This window comes from Phascolarctos cinereus, unplaced genomic scaffold (assembly GCF_003287225.1).
Source record: "Phascolarctos cinereus isolate Bilbo 61053 unplaced genomic scaffold, phaCin_HiC Scaffold_4;HRSCAF=312, whole genome shotgun sequence".
Lineage (NCBI taxonomy): Eukaryota > Metazoa > Chordata > Mammalia > Diprotodontia > Phascolarctidae > Phascolarctos > Phascolarctos cinereus.
Genome location: NW_027555847.1, coordinates 185,619,246 through 185,643,442, shown reverse-complemented (window position 1 = coordinate 185,643,442; position 24,197 = coordinate 185,619,246). Strand labels below are relative to the sequence as shown.

Below are 24,197 nucleotides of genomic sequence, written 5' to 3'. Positions count from 1 at the left end.
ACAGTCCTTTGATCACTTCTTTGCCTTTGCACAGGCTGTCCCCTGTGCCTGGACAATGTACTCCTTCTTCACCTCTACCTTTTAGAATCCCTAGCCTCCTTCAAACTCACATCATGCACCTTTGCCTAGAGAAAGCCTTTTTTACCCCACCTTCTCCCCTCCCTCCAATTTATTAGTAGTCTCTTGTGTTTTGTCTTTTATGGTTTTGTGTCTCTCAGTAGAATATAGCTTCTTGAAAGGCAAATTGCTTTTGTGTCTCCCTATGCCTTGCACAGAATAGATGCTTAATAAATGTTTATTAAATGGAATGGAGTTTCCATTCTTGAAAAAAAAAATGAGGGTCAAACAGGAATCAGTGCTCTATACCTGTGGTTTCATTGGTATAAGGAACTACCAATGAGGAAGTTCCTTCTGCCATTACAAATCAACAATTTATAGTTCCTGGAGCGCTGAGAAATTATGAATTACCCAGGGTCACAGTATTTCACTGATGCATATGAAGAGGTAGGACTTGAGTAGCCAATGTGTATGAGAAGCTGGATTTGAACCTAGATCTTTCCAACACTGAGGCCAACTTTTTAACGACTACACCATATTGCCTCTTCTCAATTTCTCTTCTTTCCATTAAAAACAAACACAAATCTAGTAGTTCCATCTTCTGGTTCCTTTTTCTGGTATACTCACTATGGCTTTTTCCTTTAACGAGGTGTTCCCGCCACCATAAACATGATCCTGGCCCAAACCTGTGATTCCACCCATTCCCATGCCCGACCTCACATGCAGCATAGAACACGAGAAGGAAATTCAGATGCACAGCTCTTTCATTTGATAGATGAAATGGCTTGCCAAAGATCACAAGGGAGTTGACTGTAGAATTAGTTTTCTAACCCAGGTCTTTCGACCCCTAATTCATGTCATTTCCACTACATCTGAGGCAGAGAGTGGAAAAGTAGCTGAGGTTTCCAAGTAGAATATAAGAGCATCAATTCATGGGGCCTGGTCTGGCTCCAAAGATGTTCCTCCATGTGGGCATAGAAGCGGAGGAAGCGATTGATAGGGGTGTGGATGAGCCAAGGCTGTGAACGATCTGGTCATGCACAGCAGAATGAGAGAGGCATGCAAAAATATCTAGAGTGTTGGAGGAGCCGTAATTTTAAATGTAGATTAAAAGATCTTTTATTGAAAGCGACGTGGAGGAGAGGAAATATGTTGAAACTCTGGCAAAATAGGTGGGGTTATTAAACATGGAGACAGCAGTAAAACCAGCAGGCTGGCCCTGGAAATAGTTTGTGAAATGTGTAGGAAAGGTACTGTGGTGTCTTAACCAAAGTTCTGGCAACAGTGAAACTTCTCAAGTGGTATTCAAGAAAGACAGTAAGTATAAATGTCCAACAATGGTAACAAAAGTGAGGATGGAGGTTGGAGGAATAGATTGAGGAGAACCAAGAAGAGTGAATTCAGTTCAGTCCAGCAAACCTTTATTAAGCAACTTCTATGTACAAGGCTCTGTCCTAGGTGCTAAAAATACAAAGATGAAGTTTAAGATAGTATCTGGCCTCAGTGAGTTTAAGATATGCCATGATAGAGGAAATAAGACATAAATTCGAAACCGCAATGTAAATTAGAAAATAAGAAAAAGTCTGAAGTTGTATTTGGAAAGAGAGATCACTTCCAGGGGATGTTCAGGGATAGATTCTTGTAGAAGATAGCACTTAATCTGGGCCTTACAAGAAGAGAAGGCATTCAAAAAGCAGAAATGGAGGGTGGGGCATCTTTCCAGTATGGTATGCTGGATGAGAAGAAGCATGGAATTGGGAGGAGAGGAACAAGATGAGATTGGCAAATGGCCTGTAGCCTAGTTTGATTCTAGAGCATACCAAGGAGAATAATGTATGAAGTCATGAAAGGGAAGTTGGAGGACCTTCAGTAAATGACTAAAAACCTAAGGTGTTCTTGCTTTATTTCATAGGCAGTTGAGGTGCCAGAGGTTTTCTTTTGGGGGAAGGTGTAGGAGGTAATAATATAGGGAGGATTAGGGAAAGAATGGAGGCAGAGAGAAAAATTTAGGAGGCCTTTGTAATTATCTAGGTGAGAGGTTGTATTAGGATCTGAAGCAGAGTGGTAGATATGTGAATGGAAAGAAAGGAGGTACTGTGGAGGTAGAATAACAGCAATGGAGATGAAGGGCATTAGTAGACTTACGTGGGGCCAAAGCTTATAGAGAATAGGAACTTGTATGTGTTAGCTTGTATACTATCCTGCTACACAGAACCATCCCCAGTTAGGAACTTAATAAATACCTTGCGCAGTGGTGGTGAATCTAAAACAAACAAACAAACCCACATCAGTTGTAGGTGGATGAGTGATTCCTAAAATGACATCTTCCTGGTATGAGGAGGTACAAAGTGCTTAACTGCCAGAGCCACAGGTATGAAATATGGAGATGAAACATTACCTAAAAGGCATTCAAGGTTTCTTATTCATTTCTCTGCAAAATCTCATTTTCTGTGCAAAAACTATGTTGACAGTTTTAGCGCTTAACTGTTTGAATCACTGTTTCATTTCAAATCTATTTGATTTCTTAAAATAAACCACAGAACTGATGACATTTTGCCCACCAAATACTCCTGGCTTGGGTTTCCTCTTCCTCCACCTCTGAGTAATGTTCTTATTAATTGCAACACACCAATAGGTTCTTTGAGGGCAGCGGGGTAGTGCAGTGGATAGATTACTGGCCTTGGAATCAGGAAGAGTCATCTTTATGAATTCAAATCTGCTTCAGACACTTCCTAGCTGTGTGACCCTGGGCAAGTCACTCAACCCTATTTGCCTCAGTTTCCTCATCTGTAAATTGAGCTGGAGAAGGAAATGGCAAACCACTCCAGTATCTCTGCCAAGAAAACCCCAAAATGGGGTCACAAAGAGTCAGACACAACTAAAAAACAACCAAACAACAATAGATTCTTCAACTTGTGCTGTGCTGATGCCAAAAGTTTATACTAGAGATAAGTTTTCTCTTAACAGAGAGAAAAGACCTAGTTCCCCAAAGGCCAAAAACCATTGTCATACTTCATTCTAATTACTTTCAGTGCATTATGGCTACCTAATCCCTGGTGTTTTTGAATGGCGGGCAAGAAGCCTCAGCTGTTGGCTACATTATCTGCTCCCCAGGAACCCATATACCACTGAGAACAATTTTGGTGACTGTGGTCTCCAGATGCTGACTGTAAGCTGTTGTTGCAGCCCAGGGCAAACAGGTGAAGTACAGAGACTGGGTGGCACCAGCTGTATCTCTTTCTGGGACTAGGGACAAGTCAAACCTAAAAATAGCCCCCCAGGTTATTGCCAGGAGACCAAATGACTAGAACAGAACCCACACCGGGAAATATGGGACTGTAGTATATATACTGAAATCTTAGTGCTACAGTCATTGATATACCTACAGATCACCAGCCCCTATGTTGCATGTAGATCTATCATGGACGTTCATGTTTTACAGTCAACAATAAGAGGACTCTGACTTCTTTCCCTCTCAGGCTTAAAACTTACATTTATATCACTAACAAGAGCAAACCTAGATTGTAAAACGAGCACATGATGTATGCAGTTAACAGAATGCAGTATGTCTTATTAAAAGTCATAGTACTTTCATAGTCATGTTTGGTCATATTCTTTATGAAGCACAGGCTTTTCCTGGCCATTCAGACATATTGTTTGGTATTTGTTTGGACCAATCACCAACCAATCCTAAATGCTGTGATCCTCAAGTATTGGTGGGAACTCAGGATATGCTCCTCCACTAGGCTGAGGAAACAGACATCAAATCTTAGACCAAGAGCTCTCCTTTGATGGTCTCTTGTGCTGGGGGCAGCGTACTACAGGACATGATCCCCCAACCCTTGGCACCATATTGACTTTGGTATTGTTAATCTCCCTTGTTCTGCCAGTGTGGTTTATGTAATTGGATGAGTATCAAAATCCACCTCTAGCTAGCTGTGTCCTGTGGTCAGAGAAGTCACCACACTGCCGTCAGCTGCTGATTCCCTTTCATTTCTGCTGACCCTGATCTCACTTCTTAGACAGCCTAACTACTGGAGAAGCAAGATAGATATGAGTCATGATATAGGTTGGGTGATTCCGTAAAGGTTTTTGAAGATAAGTATTTAGTCTCACTGACCCTTACACCATCTTGAGGAATTGTTTTATGTGGTATAAAAAGAGCCCTTGAACTTGGGGTTAGAAGTCCTGGGTACTTATACAGGCTGTCTTCAAAGAGTTCTTATGAGAATCACATGAGATAATATATGTGAAAACAATTTTTACCTGTAAAGGGCTATGTCAATGTACATTACTATAATTATTGAGGAAAGGTCCTTGACACAATGAACTAAAATAAATCCTCTCAGCTCTTCCCGTAGTCTCCCACAGCATTCATGAAATAACTGTTTTGGAGCCTCTACTGTGTACAAGACAGCAAGAAACAGCAGCTCAGGGGGCAGCTAGGTGGCGCAGTGGATAAAGCTCTGGCCCTGGAGTCAGGAGGACCTGAGTTCAGATATGGCTTTAGACACTAGCTGTGTGACCCTGGGCAAGTCACTTAACCTTAATTGCCTCACCAAAAAGCAAAAAAAGAAGAAAGAAACAGCAGCTCAATTTGCAAAGCACTTCCCATACATTATATCATTTGAGTCGCACAACAACCTCTTGAGGTAGAAACTACAGGCATTATTGCCACCATTTTTTTAAAATTTATTTTTATTTATTTATTTATTGGTGAGGCAGTTGGGGTTAAGTGATTTGCCCAGAGTCACACAACTAGTGAGTGTTATGTGTCTGAGGCCAAATTTGAACTCAGGTCCTCCCGACTCCAGGGCCAGGGCTCTATCCACTGTGCCATTGCCACCATTTTAAAACTGCCATCAGTTGCTGATTCCCTTTCATTTCTGCTGACTCTGATCTCGCTTCTTAGACAGCCTTAGACAGAAACTGAGGCTGAGAGAAATTAAGTAACTTGCCCATGATTACACAGCCTTTCAGTGTCAGAGGTGTGATTTTAACTCAGGTCTTCCTGAGTCCGAGACTCTCTTCACTATGTTACACTGCTTTTCATTCTCTTCCCAAGAATATCCCAGAGAAACATGGGATCAAGGGGCTCCAGCCCTAGCCATTAAGCTATTCACTCAGCTATTAAGGCTACAGAACTAGAGTAAGATTCCTTCACAACTAGTGGATGGTCCTTCCCCAGAGACCCAGGGAAATCTCAACCAACGAGCACATCCATCCTCGCTGTAGCTTCTCCCTAGTTCTTTGCTGAGAGCATCCAGCTCTCACCAGTCCCCACCCCTTGATTTTTTGCTTGCCTGCTGCTGTAAATAATTTATCTGCATTGTGAGCAGGTGTTCAACAGAAAATGGGTGTGTAACACACACACTCCACTGCCTACATAAACACGTTTCTCTCACTCTTACTGTCAAACAGACACTTTAAGACAGACTTTTACTTGGCTCAAATCCTCTTGTCCAAGCTGTCCATCTCTTTCTCCTCTCTCTCATGTTCCTCTTCCTTGGCCTCCTCCCTCACCTTTGTGTTCTTCCTAAAAGGATACTGAATGTCTAACATTCATATTCTCTTCCCCTTACCCCAGTGTCTGATTCCTAGTAATCTCCTCCTACGCAAGGAAACGAGGGACTCCAGATCTATCTCCCAGCCAGAGAAATAGTCATGAAATCTCTGAGGACCTCACCATCCACTGGACTTCACTAGCCCCAGGCTGTTACTAAGCAGATGGGAATCTTTTTTGACCAATCACTAATTACTACCACTTGTCCTGCAACTAAGCTTGTGGTTTTTTTTTTAATTTCCCAAAGCACCCCAGGCACAAATCACTGTGATTTAAAAACAACAACATTTAATCAAGGTACTTTTTATGAACATTTCTAATTTGTTCATACCAAAAGTTGCAAGTAAGTTAGTCTCATTAGTGGAATCCAATTCTGTTGCATCCTCAGTTTCCCCTCAAAATCAAAACTATATTAGTTCTAAAAGTAGCTTGTTTAATTAACCCAGAGATCATAATTTTGATGGTTTTCTTTTTTTCCTTTCGTGATCCTATAACAGTACTGCTGCACATACAAATCTAGTGTGGCCAAGGAAATCGAGCCATTTCGGGTAAGAACAATACAGAATCTCACAGAGAGTTTATTCAAAAGATAAGGTGATTTTGTGCTGGTGAATACTCGAGCAAATCTTTATCAGAATCCTTTTGAAGATGAACTGCAAAGATCATTACAGGGGTATCATTTACAATTGAGATTTTTAAAATAGTGATTATTTTTGTAATTGTAAAGAACAATAGGATATAGAAAGAAAGGGGGCATTGAGAGGTTAGGATATTTAATATTCTGATACAATATTAGTAAGTCAGATAACTTTTGAGAGCATCCATTTCTGGTTTCCTGGCTTTGTTTAATAAATTTTAATATTCCTTCCCACAAAGCCCATAGGAACCTACTTGTATGCACTGCCTTTATTTTACCCCAGTGAGCCAGTCTTTGACAAGTGAATTTGATGTTTCTCCGATTGTCTATACTTTGTCTTCCCACTGCATTGAAGTTCTCTGAAGAAAAGCATGACACTGGTAAATCTAAGATTGCATAAAAGACAAATCTAGCATTTCCTAACTGGAAGAAGGAAGTATATAGCCCCTCAAAGTCAAGACTCCCGAGTTTCATTTCTAGTTCTGCATCTTATTTGTAATCTGATTGGTGACTGCCCCTCTCAGTGTCTCAGTTTTTCCCATTGTAAGATAGGTAATTGTTTTGTTAAAGATCCGTTTGAGCAATGTAGCCAATGACATGAATTCAGTAAGTGAATCAGTGATTCACTGAGACAACACTCATTCATGTGAATATCCTTGCCAGGTGAGAGTTGTTGACAGAATTCATTCCACTGGCTAGGGTATCTCCTTTGAACTGCATAGATATTTTTAAAGAATTTTAAAGTTGTGATTAAGGACATTTAGATGCTCAGAAGAGAGATATTTTGAGGGGTTTGTTTTTGGTTTTTTTAGGTATTCAATTTCCCGAGATGTGAATCCCCTAAATGTATCCCTGAATTTGTTCCTAAATCTTTCTTAAACATATCCAGTCTACAAAAAGTCAATGCTATTTATGCTCAGTAAATCTCTGTTAGCCAATTCTAAAAAGAAACAACTTGAAATTATCTATTTTAAAAACAGAATGCTTGAAAAAAATCTTTCTTCTTCTACTTGCCAAGATCCCAAATTCAGGAATCTGGGTTTCCTTGGTAAGAACTGATAGCAGAGCAAACACTAAGGCAGAAATTTGCATCACTGTTGCGCAGGTGATGTCATCACCTGTTTCGGGGGACAGCACAGAAACTTCTGGTTTCTGGTCTCTAGTCCAACCATGTATGTGAAGAATTAACAGTTTCCAAGTGTTGGTTGAAACAGTTAAGGCAATGCAAAAAAGATCTGGCTGCCATTTGGTTATATTCAACAGCTTATGACGTATCAAAGTTTGCAAAAAGCAAAGAAACTTAGAGACCAAGATTAAAATGAATTCCCACCTCCTTTTCCCTCATTTCTCTGTATCAAGCTGAATAGCCTCTCCTGGCTGGTATGGTAGACCAGAATGCCTAGAAAGTGACAGGATCAGTGGAGATATACAATGTAATGTCTTTATTTTCCTTCCAAGTTAACATCATTAGTACCATGGGAAAATGGTAGTTGTCAGGTTACTTCTTACCTAAAATCAACTAAATGAAACTAGTCCAAAAAATGGAAGCAACAGATATGGGAATGATAATTTGACTAAGATGAGAAGTAACGAATAAAATGCGTTCCTATCTCTGTATGCATGTATATGCATGCAAGAGGGATTGCAGGAAGGAATTAGAGATACAGCCACTGACTGTTCCTACTGCCATCTCACACCCTCTTTGTCCTTGCAGTGCTTCTGGCACGCGCCCAGCGTTCGCCAGGCGTTACCTCGGTAGCCAAGCAAAGGACGCGGACTGGGACGCGGACGCGGACTGGGCGGTCTCAGCAGGTACCCCGTAGGGCCCACACTGGCATGGCGGGGCCGGTAAAACAGGTGTTAGAGAGGTGCGGGGTCTGCAGCTCGGTGCCCTTCTCTGTGCCAGGGCACAATATCTGCACCTCGTCTTGTCTGTGTACCTTCTCAGCCAAGGAACAACACCTGCCCCTCCCAAGAGCTGCCAGCTGTGCACAGCTGACTCGGCTCCATCCCCTAACCTCTCCCCCCAAATCCCCAGATACACAGGTGTCCATGATGGAATTCAGTCCTCCCATACAAAGCCTGCTTACCCCCCGACTTCATCTTCCTCTCCCACAAACCACCCCATTATCGAGTTGCATAGGCCTTGACAGTTCAGAAATCCCTCAGGAGGCATTGAGGTTGGAGCTCAGTGAGCAGGCACAGAGGAAGGCTCAGGGTCTGCCTTGGAGGCTCTTCCTGGTGCTATGAGAATCCCTGGGGAGCTTACCACTTGTCCATTTACTCATCTCTAATAGGAGTGGGATAATCCTTCAGAGTGGTGATGAGGAAATGAAGACCAAAACAAAACAAAACACAAAACCCTGTCCTTCCAGCACTGTTAACCCATGAAGCCCATTGCTGAAGGGTCAGGGTTAGTATCAGCTGGCTAGCTGGGACCAGGACAGAGCTCTTGCAGATGACACCTGCCACCCTTCAGAACAGGCTTTTGGCTGCTGGGGGGACCCAAAGATATGGAAGACAAGGCAGTCCTCAAGCTTACCATCTGTGGGGAGAAGACAAATTCCTGCTTGTGAAGCAACCTGAGAATAATCACAAGCACAGTGTCCAAAGCCCAGATTCTAGAAAGATATGCTAAGGGGCAGATCCAGAATGGAGGCAGCAGAGAGTGGAGCCTCCACTTCCTCAGGGAAGCCTCCTGCAGGATCCTCTGGAAAGACGACTTCCTGCTCAGGATGACCCAATGCTGAGATCAGGCATGAGACTGCTGGGCCTGGCCCTGCTAGGCAGCCATCATCAATGTGCTTTGGAGCCACTTCACACACACTTTAGGAGAGTGCCTCTCTGTGCCAGCCCAGCTAACCTTTTGGAGAAATTAGTCTGGGGCTTTTGGTCCCTGTCCTTCAAGGGCACCCCCTTAACACCCTTCTCAGGGTCTGCCAGAAAATAGCATCGTCACTCAGGCAGTAAGCACTGCTTCTCATTCTTTTTTCCTTCTTTGGGGAATCTCTAGAATTCCCTTGGAAGATGTCTCGGCGCAGTGAGCGCCTGCGCCTCCGGTACCACCTACACGTTGATGGAGATGGCGGCGGCAGCAGCACCAGCAGCAGTGGCTGCAGTTCCCCTGTGGTCGGCCAGCACATTCAATGCAATGACAGTTCCCTCAGGTAAGAGGAGCCAGAGCAAGGCTAAGCCACCTTCACCATCACAACTGCCCATGGCAGCCAAGGCCCTCAGCTGTTGCCATGTGCATATTGCTTTCCTGCCCCCATTTTTGGTGGAGACATCACTCTATTGCTTTCTTTCCTCACAAAGGTGAGAATTCCCTGTCCCCAGCACCATCTCTCCCTCCTCTACCCCAATCTGGCCTACTGCTGCCTTCACTGTCTGAGAACAGGAAATAGGGCGGGGCAACTTTGAGCATGGAAAAGGCCAGGTCCCCTGACACCTCAAGCTGGGTAGGGAACAACCCCTCTCAGCCACGGAACTCTTTTTCCTAGCCCCAGTGCACGTGGTTATTAGAGTGAGTTTCAGGGCCCAGCAACAGCGCAGGAAGCCACTTGGGTCAAGGGCCTGTGGGGGATGAGACAGCTTCAGGTGGCTCTTCGCTTTTCTCATACCTCATCATGGTAGTTTAATTTGGAAAGAGGTGCTCCCTGGCCCATGGGAGCTGTGGCTTGGTTCAATCCTGCCTCTGCTGTGAAAGATCATTCATCTGTTTAAGGAATAAGAACAGGAAGAGAGGCCTTTCGGTATCATTTCTTTCCAACCTCAAAGTCTCCAGCCAAGTCTCATTCCCCTCCCTTTCTTTTTCACCCTTGCTTTCTTCCACTCTCCTATCTTTGCTCTTCATACCTGCTGTTCCCCAGGACTCGGAGGAGGAAGTCAAGTAGGGTCAAAGGCCTCTCACCATCCCCTCTCCTGGCCACAATCACCTGCAGCACCCCTGGATCCTCCTCAGGATATAGGTCTGAGGATGACTGTGCAGGTAGGCATCACTTCTCCTCCCTAGAGCCCCATCCCCCAGGCACTGCCCCACTGACTTCCGAGGGTGACCCATAGCTGGGGGCGGGGAAGAGAGCTTGCAGTCTGGCTCTCGATGAGGGTTTGCAGGGTGGGAGTGCTCAAGCCCTCAAGCCTGGTAAGGGGGATGCTCCAGGTCCACTTGTCTCTCCTTCTGGTGAATCCTCATTTCTTCCCTTCCTTGCAGGGCACTCGCTTTTGGACCAGCCTGGCTCTGCATCCAACCTAAAGAACAGGGCTTCCCCAGGTGGCCCTTCCTTCTGGATGGCCATCCACTTCTCAGGTGGGTTCTGCCAGTGGGTGGGCACAGTGCCCAGGGTAGTTCCTGCAGTGCACCTAGAAGAGATTCCTCATTCCTATGTAGGGACATGCTGGGCCCGGCTAGAGTAACTCTAGGACAGCGTGTAGAGATGGGCTGAAGAGAGAAAGATCCCCAAGCACAGCTACAGAGCCCTGGGAGGATGCGAGACCAGAATAGCAAGAAGCGGCTTCAGAGCTGGCAGGCTGGGAAGGGGCTAGCTCTGGGACATGATGGGCTTGCAGGGTGAAGCCTTTCAATCTCTCTGCTGGGACTTTTGCAGGTTGGCTCTTTGGCCTGCTCCGCTGGTGCCTTCATAACACCTGGTACCGCCTGACCACAGCTGTCTCCCTGCAGGACATCTATGTTTTCACCAGGTCAGTGAGGACTACCTGGGGCCTGCCAGAATCAAAGATCCACAGCTCCCAAGGACTCCACAGTCCCTCAGATCAATTTCCCCATGTGCTTTGTCCTGTTCTTTTCCAGCTTTTTCAGACTTTTATGCCATGAATCTTATGACAGGGTCAGGTAGGGTCAGGGGTGTGCTGGAACCAGCTGGAAACTACTTGTCAAAGTCAGCTACCATTCAGGCCCTGATTGAGTGTCTCCACTGAAGAAGATGATGGCAAAAGTGGGTTGCGTGTGCCTTGCCCTCCTCCAGAGCTGGTGGTTCGGCATTCACCGGCACAGGCCAGCCCCCATTACCCTTGGTTCTTCAGGGAAGTGGGTTGGCTGTCACTATCGCGGGGATTGTCTTCCTGAGTTTCTTTTAGGAGATCTCTCCTCAGTAGTTCCTGCCTCTGATCACAACTGACTCTGGTGAGTTCACCTTTGCCAGTCGGCGGGTCCTGAGTTGCCAGGGACACTCCCTACTTTGGGTTTGAATCCAGAATTTTCTGCCCAGACCTCCAGGTGGCCAGGTCATTCTAGCAGTTTCTCTGTGGAGGAGCATGCCTAGGATTCTAGGCTGCCTCCAGGGCTGAGTCCAGGAACCTCTAGAGCAGGGGTGGGTATCTTGCGGCCTCCAGGCCACATGTGGCCTCCTAGGTCCTTGGGGGAGGCCTTTGGACTGAGTTCAAATTCTATGGAACAAATCCTTTTCTGAAGGGGATTGATTCTGTGAACCATGGCCACACTGGAGGACCTCGAGGGACACATATGTCCTTGAGGCCTCCAGGTTAGCCACCCCAGCTCTGGATTCCTGGGGCCACAGGCTGGGCCAATGGTGACAATCCCACTTTAGCAGCAGTTCTTCCTGCAGCTCTTCCAAGTCCCAATTGACAAGAACTGGAAGGATTTAGAAACAAGAAGACTGCCTAATTGCAGGACACATCTGCCACCTGACCTCACAAAGGGCAGCATGTCACCTATCCTAACAACATGAATACATTTCACAAAGGCCAACTTTACTACTCGCACTTTACCCTGAGGGCTGTCCATTAAACCCCAGGTCTCCACATGTTCAGTGCCCAGTGGCAGGGGGTGAGTGGGGGGGCACACACTTTGGGGTTTCATTTGCCACGCAGAGAGGGTCTCACCAGATCCTGTGATGGGGAAGGGCAGACCTTAACATCTCCTCCTTCATCTCCATGAAATCCAGGAGCTTTTCCACTGGGAAGAAGTTGCTCCTCTCTGTCTTGGGCATGCTGTTTCTTGTGGCTTTGCTGGATTATGGTGAGCATTGTTGAGTCCCCAGGGCAGCTGGGGTGGGCAGTTGGGGTAGGGGGAACAGACAAGGGCTTGGGGACACGGCAGCTAGAGGACAGTTTGGAAGACAGAGCTTTGAAGGGGAGCCTTTAGGGAGCCAAAGGGACAAAATCACCAACAAAAGGCAACCAGGTCACGGACGGACACGTTCTCGTGCCTAAAGGGTGAGAATTATGCCTTGTCTCTCATTCTCCTCTCCATTCAGCCCAACACACTTTGATTGTGCATTTTCTGTATGCAGGCCTCAGAGCCTCAGGCTGCAGGGTATGGGTGGTTGTCCTGCCCACTTTGAGCATGACCCGCACTTGGAGCAAGGAGGTGTTTTATCTGTGCCCTCCGTGGTCACAGACAAGGTACTGGAGGGTGGGTGATTGGTAGAGGAGCTGACTTAGGAAGGAATCGGTTATGAGGGCAGGACATACCCAATGCCAGGTCTGGAGGGCTTCGTCCCTTTTCTTTGGTGAGAACACACAGGGTGGTCCTCCCGGGATGATCCCAGAAGGCCTGGACTCTTGGTCAGGAGCCACGCCATTCCTCAGCCCATACTGTGAGATAAAGTCCACCTCAGAAATGATGACACCACAAGCTGAAGGTCACCAAGGTCTGTCTGCAGGCAACCTGTCTGTAGAGCATCCTGCTCGTCATTCAGAAGGGACGGAGCTCTGTGTTGACCAGGCTTGGGACCAGGAGGCATGACTTCTGGCTTCAGGCTTCATGTCCTCTCCCCAGCTTATTCTTATCCCTCATTTTTGCCATCATCCAAATGTGTCTAATGACTTCTGAGAGGATCATGAGAGAGTGAACTCTTGGGGTAGAAGGGGCTCTAGCTGTAGCCTTCCAGATCATGATGCCCCTCATGCATCTGCCTCCTTTGGGCTGCGGTCTATGCCCCCTTTGATGTGACACTGCCAGTGTCAGTCCGCATGGAGTTCCGTTCTGGCTCTTGAGACTCAGTCTCAGATTAGCCTTTCCTCCCATGTGCTAGGTGCTTGGTATTTCTACCCCTCTGGACTCCGGACCTTCCACCCTGCTATGCTCTCCTGGTTGGCAGCAAAGGGTAGCAGCAGGAGACAGGACGTGTGCGAATCAGGAGAATTCACACCAGATTTCCAGGTGAGCACCCCACTGAGTGCCAGGAAAGCTTTGCACAGGACACACAGACGACTCATGCACCATCCAGTTCCTGTCTCTTAAGCTAGGGTTACTCAGCCAAGCAGCACTTATGAAGCATGACCTACTGTGGGTCAGGCACTGTCCCAAGGCAAAAACCAACCAAACAACCCCACAGTCCTTGCCCATGAGGAGCTGGCAGTCTCCTCATGAGGAGACATCTAGGTGCCAAGGAGACCTGACAGGACAAATGGGAGTGAAGCATTAGAGGGTGTTGGCTCTGCTGTTTCTTGTAGGGCAGCCATAAAGCCTATTGCTATGCCCTCCTTGAAGGCAACCCTGGTTTGGCAGGATCTGCCAGCTGGTGTCCTCTGCTGCCACTGTCTTTGGGACCCCAGGGTCAGCTCTGCGGGCATCAGAAGAGGGAGAAGTCACATTAGCTAGAGAAAGATGCTTCTGTTTTCATTCTTTTAATGAACAAGAATCTATTTTCTTTTCTTCTCGCCTCCTATCCATTTGAAAAACGGAAAAACAAACCACTTCTTACAAACATACAGAGACAAGCAAAACAGTTCCTCCTGGGCCATGTCTAAAAGATGTATTTCTCCTTCTGCCTTGGTCCATCCCCTCTCTGTCAGAAGTTGCATCATTTGCCAGAAGAGTAGCTGGTCACTGCCTTCAACAGAGTTCTGCACTCTTTCACAGTGGTTTGTCTTTGTGCTTCTGCTCACTCTTCTGCACATCAGTTCATGCAAGTCTTCCCAGCTTTCTCTGAACACCACCCCTTTCATCATCTCTAAGAGTATGGTAGATTCAGTCCCTACTCCATAATTTCTTTTTTTCCAACTCCATCATTTGTTCAGCTCTTGCCAAGTGCGGGGTTTCCAGTTTTTTGTCACAGCAAGAAAAATTGGCCATCAATATTCCTGTCCAGATCGGACTTTTTCCTCTTTGTTTGATCTCTTTGGGGAATAGGCCCAGGAGTTGTCTTGCCAGGTGAGTGGGTAGACATGTTTTATTATCTCGGGGGGCAAGGCTCCTAACTGCTTTCCAGAATGGCTGGACTAGTTTCCAGTTTCTACTTAGAGCACTGTTGAGTCGTGTCTGGTGAGGTGCACTCTTCGCCGCCCCATTTGGGAATTTTCTTGGCAAAGATCCTGGAGTGGTTTGCCATTTCCGTCTCCAGATGATTTTTAAAGTGAGGAAATGGGGGCAAACAGGGCGAATTATCTTACCCAGGATCACACAGCAACTAACTATCTGAGACCAAGCCTAGAGTTCTACGCACTCTCGCGCCCCCTAGCGTCCCTAGTCCAACACTAATGTGCCTGACTTCGCCCAGCCTGCTCAACTTAGGGCATTTTGCCTGATTGTCCTCTTTGCCAACCTGACAGGTAGGGGGTAGAACCTTAGACTTGCCTTCATGGGCATTTCTCTACTTCTCCGTGATTCGGAGCATTTGTTTCATTTGATCATTGATCCCTTGCATTTCTTCTTTGGAAAAATGCCTGTTCATATCCTTTGACTGTCTACTGGAGAAAGCACCACAGACACCTGAGGGGGGGAAAGCCAGCAGGTCATTTTCTCTGATTTTCTTTTCCTTTCCAGTAGAATTGACGTCAGCTTTCCTGGGTTTATGTTTTTGTATAAGCCGCACAAAATTTGATTTTGGTCACACTTCCAAGCATTATTTCTCCTTCTCCTCCTTTTCCTCCTCCTCCTCCTCCTCCTCCTCCTCCTCCTCCTCCTCCTCCTTCTCCTCCTTCTTCTTCTTCTTTACAAATACGCAATTAATTAAGTGATAGTTTTTAAGATTCACTTCCATAAGACTTTGAGTTTTAAATTGTCGCCCCCTCCATCTCCCCTCCTCCCAAGATAGCGTGCAACCTGATATAGGCTCTCCTTCTACATTCAGGTTAAGTATATATTCCCATTAGTCATGATGTAAAGTAGAAGTAGAACTAATGCGAGGAACCATGAGAATGAAGCAATAAAACAAAACCACAAAGGAAAAGGAGATCAAATAGTATGCTTCCATCTGCATTCAGGCTCCATTGTTCTTTCTCTGCATGTGGATAGCCTGTTCCATCACGAGTCTTTTGGAGTTGTCTTTTTACATCCTTGCATTGCTGAGAAGAGCCAAGTCTATCAAAGTCAGTCATCACACAGTGTGGCTGTCAATGTGTACAGTAGTTTCCTGGGTCTGCTCATTTCCCTCAGCATCAGTTCATATCAATCTTTCTAGGTTTTTCTGAAGTCCACCAGCTCATCATTTCTTACAGCACAATAGGATTCCACCACATTCACATACCACAACTTGTTCAGCCATTCCCCAATTGATGGACATCCCCTCAATTTCCAATTGTCCTCCACTACAGGAGGAGAGACTAATAGTTTTCTACATGTGGGTCTCTTTCCCATTTTTTATGACCTCTTTGGGAAACAGAACTAGAAGTGCTATCACTGGGTCAAAAGGTAGGCACAAGTTCTGAGCCCTTTGCACATACTTCCAAATTGCTCTCCAGAAGGGCTGGATCAGGTCACAACTCTACTGACAATGCATTAGTGTTCCAATTTTCCCACATTTTCTCCAACATTGACCATCATCCTGTTTTGTCACATTAGCCAATGTGATAAGTGTGATGTGATACCTCAGAGTCCTGTTGACTTGCATGTTTCTAATCAGAAGAGATTTAGAACATTTTTTCACATGGCTCTAGATAGCTTGAATTTCTTCCTCTGATTACTGCCTGTTCATATCCTTTGCCCATTTATCAATTGCGGAATGACTTCTATTCTTATCATTTTGACCCCAGTCTCTACATATTTTAGAAATGAGGCCTTTATCAGAGACCCTTGTTGTAAAACTTCTTTCCTGGTTTTCTGTTTCCCTCCTCATCTTGGATGCATTGGCTTTGTTTCTGCAAAAAACTTGTCCATTCAATGTAAGCAAAATTATCCATTTGGCATTACATACAATGTTCTCTATCTCTTCTTGGGTCATAAATTCTTCCCTTCTCCATAGATCTGAAAGGTCAACTATTCCTTACTCTCTTTGTTTGCTTATGGTCTCATTTTTTATATTTAAATTCTGCCCCCATTTGGACTTTATCTTGGTATAGGATGTAAAATGTAAAAGGGTGGTCTCAGCCCAGTTTCTGCCCTACTCTTTTCCAGTTTTCCCAGCAGGTTTTGGTAAATAGGGATTTCTTATCCCAAAAGCTGGAGTCTTTGGATTTCTCAAAGAGTCGATTAGTATAGTCAATTGACCATTGTGTCTTGCCTACCTAAACTATTCCACTGATCCGCCACTCTGTTTCTTAGCCAGTACCAAGTAGTTTTGATGCTTGCTGCTTGATGATACAATTGAAGAGCTGGTAGAGCTGGGCCACCTTCCCTTGCATTTCTTTTCATTAGTTCCCTCGCTACTCAGTACCTTGTCTTCTTCCAGATGAATTTTGTGTTTGTTTTTTCCAGCTCTATAAAATAATTGTTGGTAGTTTGTTTGATATCACACTGAAGAAGTCCATTAATTTAGGTAGAATTGTCTTTTTTTACCAGCTGAGCTCGGCTTAACCATGACCAACTCCTACTTTTCTGATTGTTTACACTTGACTTTATTTGTCTGAAAAGTGTTTTGTAATTAGGCTCATAGAGTTGCTGGTTTTGTTTTGGCAGGTAGACTCTGAAATATTTTCTGGTGTCTACAGTCATTTGAAATGGAATTTCACTTTCTGTCTCTTCCTGTTGGGCTCTGTTAGTAATACATGAAAAGATGAGGGAGGAATAAGACTGTCCATATGACTTAAGAGCTGAGTTGGAAACTTTCCTCAGGGGACTAACAAGTGACCTCACCACTCTGGGGACAGTGGTTTGTGCCTCATCCCAGCTGACCTTGGAGGCCTATTCTTGGTGGGAGGGTAGAAGGGGAGCCCAGGCTCTGAAAAGTCTAGCTGGGACTTAAGGTCAAGATTTCTGGAGCCCAGCAGTTTGTAGCGACTCATTTGCTCCTCAGCAGAGACAGGGCCCAGCCGTAGGAGGCCACGAAGCCCCAGAGTGCAGCGCTGATGTTTTCATCAGTTTCATCATGTCTTCTTTTTCCTTACAGGAGCTGGAAAGCGGGGTGCTGCAGCACATGTCTGAGTGGCAAGGGTAAGGCCCCAAACTGACTGAGAAAGAGAAGAGGAGGGCAGGAGGGCAAGAAAGCTACACCAGGGAAACCAGTTGCCTGGGGGGTTGAGGAGGGCAGGTCAGTGGAGCCAGAACACTTGGGTTAGCATGTCCATAGGCTTGATCCCATCTAGGAGGGACCTCAGAGTGCAGATGAGGTTACTGTGGCCCCAGAGGGAAATGACCTAGCCAGGGTCCCCCAGGGAGCAGATGTCAGTGAAGCCTTGCAGCCAGTTCTGTGGCTCTGTGCTTTCCATTGGGTGGTGCTTTTCTTCAGGTGACACTTGTTCTGTTGGAGTCCATCCTCCAAGTGCCTATGCCAAGGTTGATCCTGAGTTTTCCTTTTGTCACTGGCTAGTTTGTCCCAGGAAGACTCCCAGGACAAAAGGCCAAAGGAGATGGCTTCCCTGGAGGCCCAGCTGGCTGGCCTGAGGCAGGAGCTGGCGGCCATCAGCCAGAGACAGGCTGCAATGGCCCAAGAAATCCACCTTTGGCGAGAAAAGATGGTGGCCCTGCGCAGTGATGTGAGTCCTCCAGTCCCCTGGTTAAGCAATGCATGCCCCTTGATCTCAGGTGGGCTGCTGCTGCCCGGATAGCTGCCCAGGGAGCTGCAACCATCTGAGGTTTCCACAGGGCACTTGCTAAAGATTGAGCCTCTTGGGGGGACATTGTGACATGGACGAGATTTTCCTCATCTGTCAAGTGGGATAATATCAGGTCCCAATGAGATCTTTTCTGCAAACCTGAAAGGCAGTGGAGAAATGCCAGTCCTTTGGTTCACCACCATCCCTTCTCTGGCACCAGGCAGGCATGTGCTGGCCCTGACCTCTCAGATGTCTCTAGACATGCCAGGCCCTGTCCAGGCCCTCTTCCTTCCTCACCCCTGCTGTTTCTCGGGTGCCTGCTGAGCTGTTTCCTCTGGTGGCTTCTAGATGGAGTCTCACGTCCCAGCTTTAATCCAGGAATACTTTGTTGGAGACAAGGGCACTAAGGCCGGACTTACACAGCTAGAGGAGGTGCAGGCTCAGCTTTGGGACCTGGAGCAAAGACTCCTCAGGCATATGGCAGAGGAGCAGGACAAGACTGCCAGCAAAGTTGCTGCTGACTTGAGGCTGACCCTTCTGGAAGAAGGAGTGACCACGGGGGTGACAGAGGAGGTGAGCCTGGCCCCTCTGCCTGTCTCCTGCTTAGGGTCGTGGTTTGCCCTGAGAGGAGCCTGCCAAGAGGAAGGGGGAAGCCCAGGCTGAGCAGGTAGCATGCTTGCCCATCCCCTACAGGGGCTGGGCGGAGCCTGCAGGTGGCCCAGCCCACAAGGGGTGCATGCCTGTCTTTTAGGAAGTGCGTGAGATCGTGCGGCAGGCCCTGAAACTGTATAGTGAAGATCGCATTGGGCTGGTGGATTATGCCTTGGAGTCCTCAGGTAGGTGACCTACAGAAAACCAGAGGGCTTTGGGACAAGAGGGAATGCAAAATCAGGATAGCCAGTATGAGACAGGAAGAAATGACAACTGGGGATGCCCTTCCTGGGCTGGGGCATTTAGGAGGGAAGATGCCCCCGTAGTGCCCTCTCTCCTTGAGGGTTACCCTAAGCCATCTCTCTGTCCTGCCAGCCCTTGGGTTGCCCCCTCCACCTTTTCTCTCTGTTGCTCTTTCAGGGGCCAGCATCCTCAGTAGCCACAGCTCAGAGACCTATGGCACCAGGACGGCCGTAATCAGTCTGTTTGGTATCCCCTTGTGGTATCATTTCCAGACCCAAAGAGCCATCATCCAGGTAGGGCTGAAGAAAGGTTCCCCAGCTTGGCTCTCTGCCTGCCATCTCCCCCCTCCTCTGTGGGGGCTGGGCCCTCAAAGCACAGGGGCCCCAGGATCTGCATCTGGCCCATGCGCCGCCACCTTTCACATGATTTGTCTTCCACCCACAGCCAAATGTCTACCCCGGCAACTGCTGGGCATTCCGGGGCCCCCAGGGCTTTGTTGGGGTTCGCTTGTCTGCCCGCATCCACCTCACTGCCGTCACTTTGGAGCACGTGCCCAGAGCCCTGTCCCCAGTCAGCAACATCACCAGCGCCCCCAAGGACTTCGTCATCTTGGTGAGTACCTGAGCCTGGCAGCTCTCCTTTCGCGAAGTATGGAAAGCCCTTTCTTCACAGCAGCAGCATTTCGAGGTGAAAAATGGAAGGATGTGCCCATTGTACAGAGGTGACATTTAAGGCTGGCCTCTTCACTCCTCGGGGCCAGGCCTGTTGCTCCTCCTCCTCTTCTTAGGGAGGAGCCAGGAAAAGACAACCACAGCAGCAACAACAGCGAAGATTGCAATGTGCCTTAGGGTCCTTTATTGTAGCCAGTGGGCCTCCATGAGCAGGTGTCCCCTGGGCGACTTGGGCAGGGACGGGGATCGCCATTCCCTACAGAGTCACCTAGACAGGGCAGACATGGAACATCCACATAAGGAGGATTTGGGAGAAAAGATGGAGCCAGAAGAGAAGGTGAAATATGCAGAGGGACAGGGATACTTCAGGCCCCAAATCCTGATACAGATGAAGAAAGTGAGGCACACAAGCTGAAGGGGTTTCTCCCAAGCCCTTCAGCAGCTTTGGGGAAGAGGCTGAGAAGAAGGCCAAAGGGCTTGGAGCAGAAAGGCTCTGTCTATTGAATTAGTGAGAGAGATGCTAGAAGATGAGGGGATCGAGAAAGGCAACGTCAGGGTGGATTGTCTTTGCTTCTCTTTCCCCTCCCCAACATACCCCTCCTTGTCTGCCGCCTCCTCTCCCTGCCACCTCCCGCGTTTTTCCCTCCATGGGCTGATTTGGATTCTCGTCCTAATAGCACCTCTTTCCTGCACCCCACTGCGGCCATCCATTTGTCCATCCTTCCATTCCCCTTGTTTTTCCTTCTGTGCAGGGGCTCAATGAAGATTCCCAGGTGGAAGGGGTGGCCCTGGCGAAGTTCACCTATGATAATGCTGGGGAGGCCATTCAGACCTTCCACTTTCAGGTATGGAGGGCTCGTCCCACATCACTCACCCAGTGACCCAGGCATGCTGCTGACCTCAAGGGCTGGATCACCAGCCATGAGGACGCTGTGGCTCGGCAAGTGGCTGCAGTGGAAGCCAGGTCCCAACAGGTCTGAGAAGAAGCTGAGGGATAAGCTTAGGGCTCAATTCAGCCACTGCTCTTGGAAGGAAGCCTGGGGCAGAAAGCCTGTGGGGGCTGGGCATCCATGAAGGCATCTCGGGTCTCCCTCACCCCACTCTCCTCTTCCCACAGGGCAACGGCACAGCCCCATACCAGCTGGTACAGCTTCAAGTTTTGAGCAACTGGGGTCACCCGGACTATACTTGCATTTACCGCTTCCGGGTCCATGGCAAGCCTGCCAATTAGAACCTCCCTGCCGGGTCCCTTCACCCTTTCCTCTGTCAGCCACAAGCAAGCAGTTCTCCCACCTCCTCGTCCCTTCTGGCCACTGTGACTTCTGGGAAAGAGACAGAACGTGGGAGCCCACCTCCCTGGAGCCATCTTGCCCCACCAAGCCCTCTATGATATGGAGGAGACCACCAGCTGAGCAAGTTCTGTTTCAATCCACAGCATCTGCAGTGTCAGGTGCCTCAGCTCCCTGCCAAGCCCTGCCTACCTCCAAGACGTGTAGAAAGAGCTCTGTAGTAGATGTTGGGGGGGTGGTAGGGAGTAGTCAGGGCCTTGCTATGCTCAGCAGCAGTCCCACAGAAACACAGCTTACACCACCCTGGGTCTAGGGCAAGGAATTTGGTGCAGTAAGGGCATGATAAACTGGGCAGCGGCAAAGGGCAGACTGGGAGCCAGTCCCACATGGGCACACTCCAGCAGGTGGCTAATGCCGCTCTCCATGGGACCTTGCATGGTTCTCTTTACCACTGGCAATGATGGGTGCAGTCTTTGAAATCCGAAGAAGTACCTGGGAATGACCGCACCTGTCTGTGCTTTTGATTCTAACAAGGCCAATGGCCTGGATGTCAGGGAAGTTCTGCCCCCAGGATTACCTGCACTGGCATTTAGTACGGCAGCTGGGGATGTACCCATGGCTTGGTGGCCCCTCCTACCCACTGGGGCTTCCTTTAGAGAGGACTGGAAGGTTGCAGGTGTGTGGCAAAGGCAGTAGCATTACATACACAAGTCATCATGAATTAGCTACTGCTGAAAGGAAGCTGGGTCCAGAGTACAGCTACCAGCCATGGGGAGAAGAACTTCCCCTATGCCGCTGGTACGAGATGTCTCCTGCCTGCCCCTCGAGAGCCCAGAGACCCTCATTCTCCACTCTAGCCATGCTTTTATCCACCTCCTCACCTGGAGCTCAGTCACTGTGCTCTCTCCTTTGGGACCATCAGCTCCTGTGGTTGTGGCTATGGGAGGAAAGAGACTGGCCAGGATACTGTTGGATTGGCCTTTCCCTATCCCTGTCTAGGGCTGGCATTGAGCTGATGCTGTCCTCTATCCTTGAGGCAAACATGACATGCCTCAGGTGCCTCTGCAGGGAAACAGGGCATTGGAGGCTCATCAGTCTTTTACCCTCAGCTCGGATTCTAGTTCTTTTTCAGCCACATTAGCATATGGGGAGGTTGAATGGGATAGGGTTGGGGGAGGGGCTTGTTGAAGCTAAGTCTGGGATGGGGGAGGGAGGGAGGGGAAATGTTTTCGGCTTCCTGGCCAATTGTATTAAATATAGAGAGATGTTTGTATTTCTATACAGATTTATTTCATGGTTCCTTTTCATCAGACAGAAAAGCTATGGGCTTCATTCCTGGGTGCCTCCCCAGGTCCCCAGAGTGATAGTCACTGCAGCCCCAGCTTGGGGGTGGGGGGCTGACCATGAAACATGGATGTCCACCGTAGTATTGCTGTGCTTTCTGCCTCTTACCATCAGGAGGGAAGGCAGCGGTTCACATCACAGGGCTAGCCACTGATTCCAGAAGCTACCAGGGGCAGCCCACTCTTCTGCATTTTCCACTCTTCAGGGGCAGCAGCAGTAGGTGTGAAGCTGCCCCTCATGCCCAGTCTGCTCGCTCAGCTTTTGTCACCACCCCAGGAAGTTAGGATATGAGCAGCCCCACATAGGAACTTACAGATAGCTTACCTCTTCCTCATCACAAAGACTGTTGAATTCTCTAGTTTTATTTAGTTATAGACATATGCTTATTTCATTCCCTAGTTTTATTTCTCTTGTTTAATTTTCTAGTTTTATTTAGTTATAGACATATTCTTATTTGGGCTTATGCAATAATAAATATTCTCTTGGATCCGTGGTTGCTTCTTAGCTACCCCACACAGGGAGGTTGTTCTTGAAATCACATGCCTGAGTAATAGGGAAAAAAGAGCCAGCATTGTGGTGGAAACCCTCTGTTCAAAGGGCAGCTGCCCTTCTGCTAAGTGAGCACTGGAGGGGAATGCCCTGAGCAGTAGAGGGAGCCAAGCTCAGGTGTGGGCTTGGAGAAACAGAGCTGAGAGAGGAGGCCAGAAGAGGCTCAAAGTGCTGGGGCATTTGCCCTAGGGCACAGGCAGCCACTAGCAAAGCCAGAATGGTAAGAGCCTCTGCTGTATCAGCTTCTTGATTCCCAGAGAACAGCAGGCTGGTGGGGAATTGTGAGAAGACACAAAGTGACTTCCCAATGGGAATTCCCCATCACAAGGCTGGAATTTCACTGTCAGAGCATCCCCTCAGCACAGCCTGTTCCTTAGGCTGTTCCAAATAGTCTTCCTTCAGAGCAGCCCTGTGGCCAGCCTTGGGGTGACCACATGGTCCCCAGAGATGTCTATAGGACAGAGGCACTCAGGCAGAAGGAATTCCATGGATAGCAAAAGAGAAATGCAAAGAGGCCTTCAGGAGGCTCTGCTTTTTCTTTCACCCTATCTAGAGGGGGCACAAAGAGGAGTTCGGTGCCCCAAGGGCCCCCCAGCACTCTACAAAGGTTTTCCGTCAAAATCTCTCAAAACTGCCAACCCACATGAAAAGATTGCTTCAGGCCTTTCAGACACTCCATCTGATGTCAACTCTGAAGGAATTAGGGGTCAATGCAGTGCTTTGGGCTGAGAGGTGGAGGTTAGGGAAAATGCTCTCTTCCTTTCCCTGCTAATTTCACTTGACCCCTTAACTGTTTCCAAATCCACCTGTCATCTGTCACTCAGTCTGAGGCTTTGCAAAGCCCACTCTGCAGCATTTCTCTGATCGAAGCAAAGACTAGCTAATCACAAGGCTCGGTCCCGTCTATCAAATGGCATAATATGAGGTCCCAGAGGATCCCATGAGATCCTTCTTGCAGACCTCAAAAGCAGGGGAGAAATGCCAGTCACTTGGTTCACAACTATCCCTTCCCTGGCATCAGGCAGGCATGTGCTGGCCCTCAGAGTGTCTTTAGACAGCCCAGGCCTCCTGTCCGGGCCCTCTTCCTTCCTCATCCCTGCTGTTTCTCGGGTGTTTGCTGAGCTCTTTCCTCTGGTGGCTTCTACGTGGAGTCGAAGGCCCCTGCCTGGATCCAGCAATTGCTTCTTGGTGACAAAAGTGCTCAGGCTGGGCTCCTACAGCTAGAGGAGGTGCAGGCCCAGCTTGGAGACCTGCAGCACAGAATCCTGACTCATGTGGCAGAAGAGCAGGACAAGTCTGCA

At 47.8% G+C, this 24,197-nt stretch overlaps 1 protein-coding gene across 2 annotated transcripts in view; it reads left to right on the top strand.

The window, feature by feature from the left end:
- LOC110203563 (SUN domain-containing protein 2-like) overlaps nt 1-22,834 on the top strand; it is a 28,129-nt gene extending 5,295 nt beyond the window's left edge. Inside the window, exons 2-17 of one of the 2 annotated variants that reach the window (XM_020980071.2) lie at nt 6,118-6,168; nt 7,972-8,069; nt 9,271-9,424; nt 10,127-10,245; nt 10,468-10,563; nt 10,862-10,955; nt 12,179-12,252; nt 13,271-13,398; nt 17,504-17,547; nt 17,924-18,089; nt 18,498-18,722; nt 18,901-18,985; nt 19,221-19,336; nt 19,488-19,655; nt 20,467-20,559; nt 20,832-22,834. In XM_020980071.2, coding sequence (XP_020835730.2) covers nt 9,285-9,424; nt 10,127-10,245; nt 10,468-10,563; nt 10,862-10,955; nt 12,179-12,252; nt 13,271-13,398; nt 17,504-17,547; nt 17,924-18,089; nt 18,498-18,722; nt 18,901-18,985; nt 19,221-19,336; nt 19,488-19,655; nt 20,467-20,559; nt 20,832-20,945 — 1,662 coding nt within the window. In that variant the 5' untranslated portion in view covers nt 6,118-6,168; nt 7,972-8,069; nt 9,271-9,284 and the 3' untranslated portion in view covers nt 20,946-22,834. Of the gene's footprint in view, nt 1-6,117; nt 6,169-7,971; nt 8,070-9,270; nt 9,425-10,126; nt 10,246-10,467; nt 10,564-10,861; nt 10,956-11,107; nt 12,061-12,178; nt 12,253-12,526; nt 12,639-12,750; nt 12,887-13,270; nt 13,399-17,503; nt 17,548-17,923; nt 18,090-18,497; nt 18,723-18,900; nt 18,986-19,220; nt 19,337-19,487; nt 19,656-20,466; nt 20,560-20,831 lie in introns of those variants that run through there. The other variant, XM_078152822.1, reaches the window with a different exon arrangement.
- Nucleotides 22,835-24,197: the final 1,363 nt, after the last annotated feature.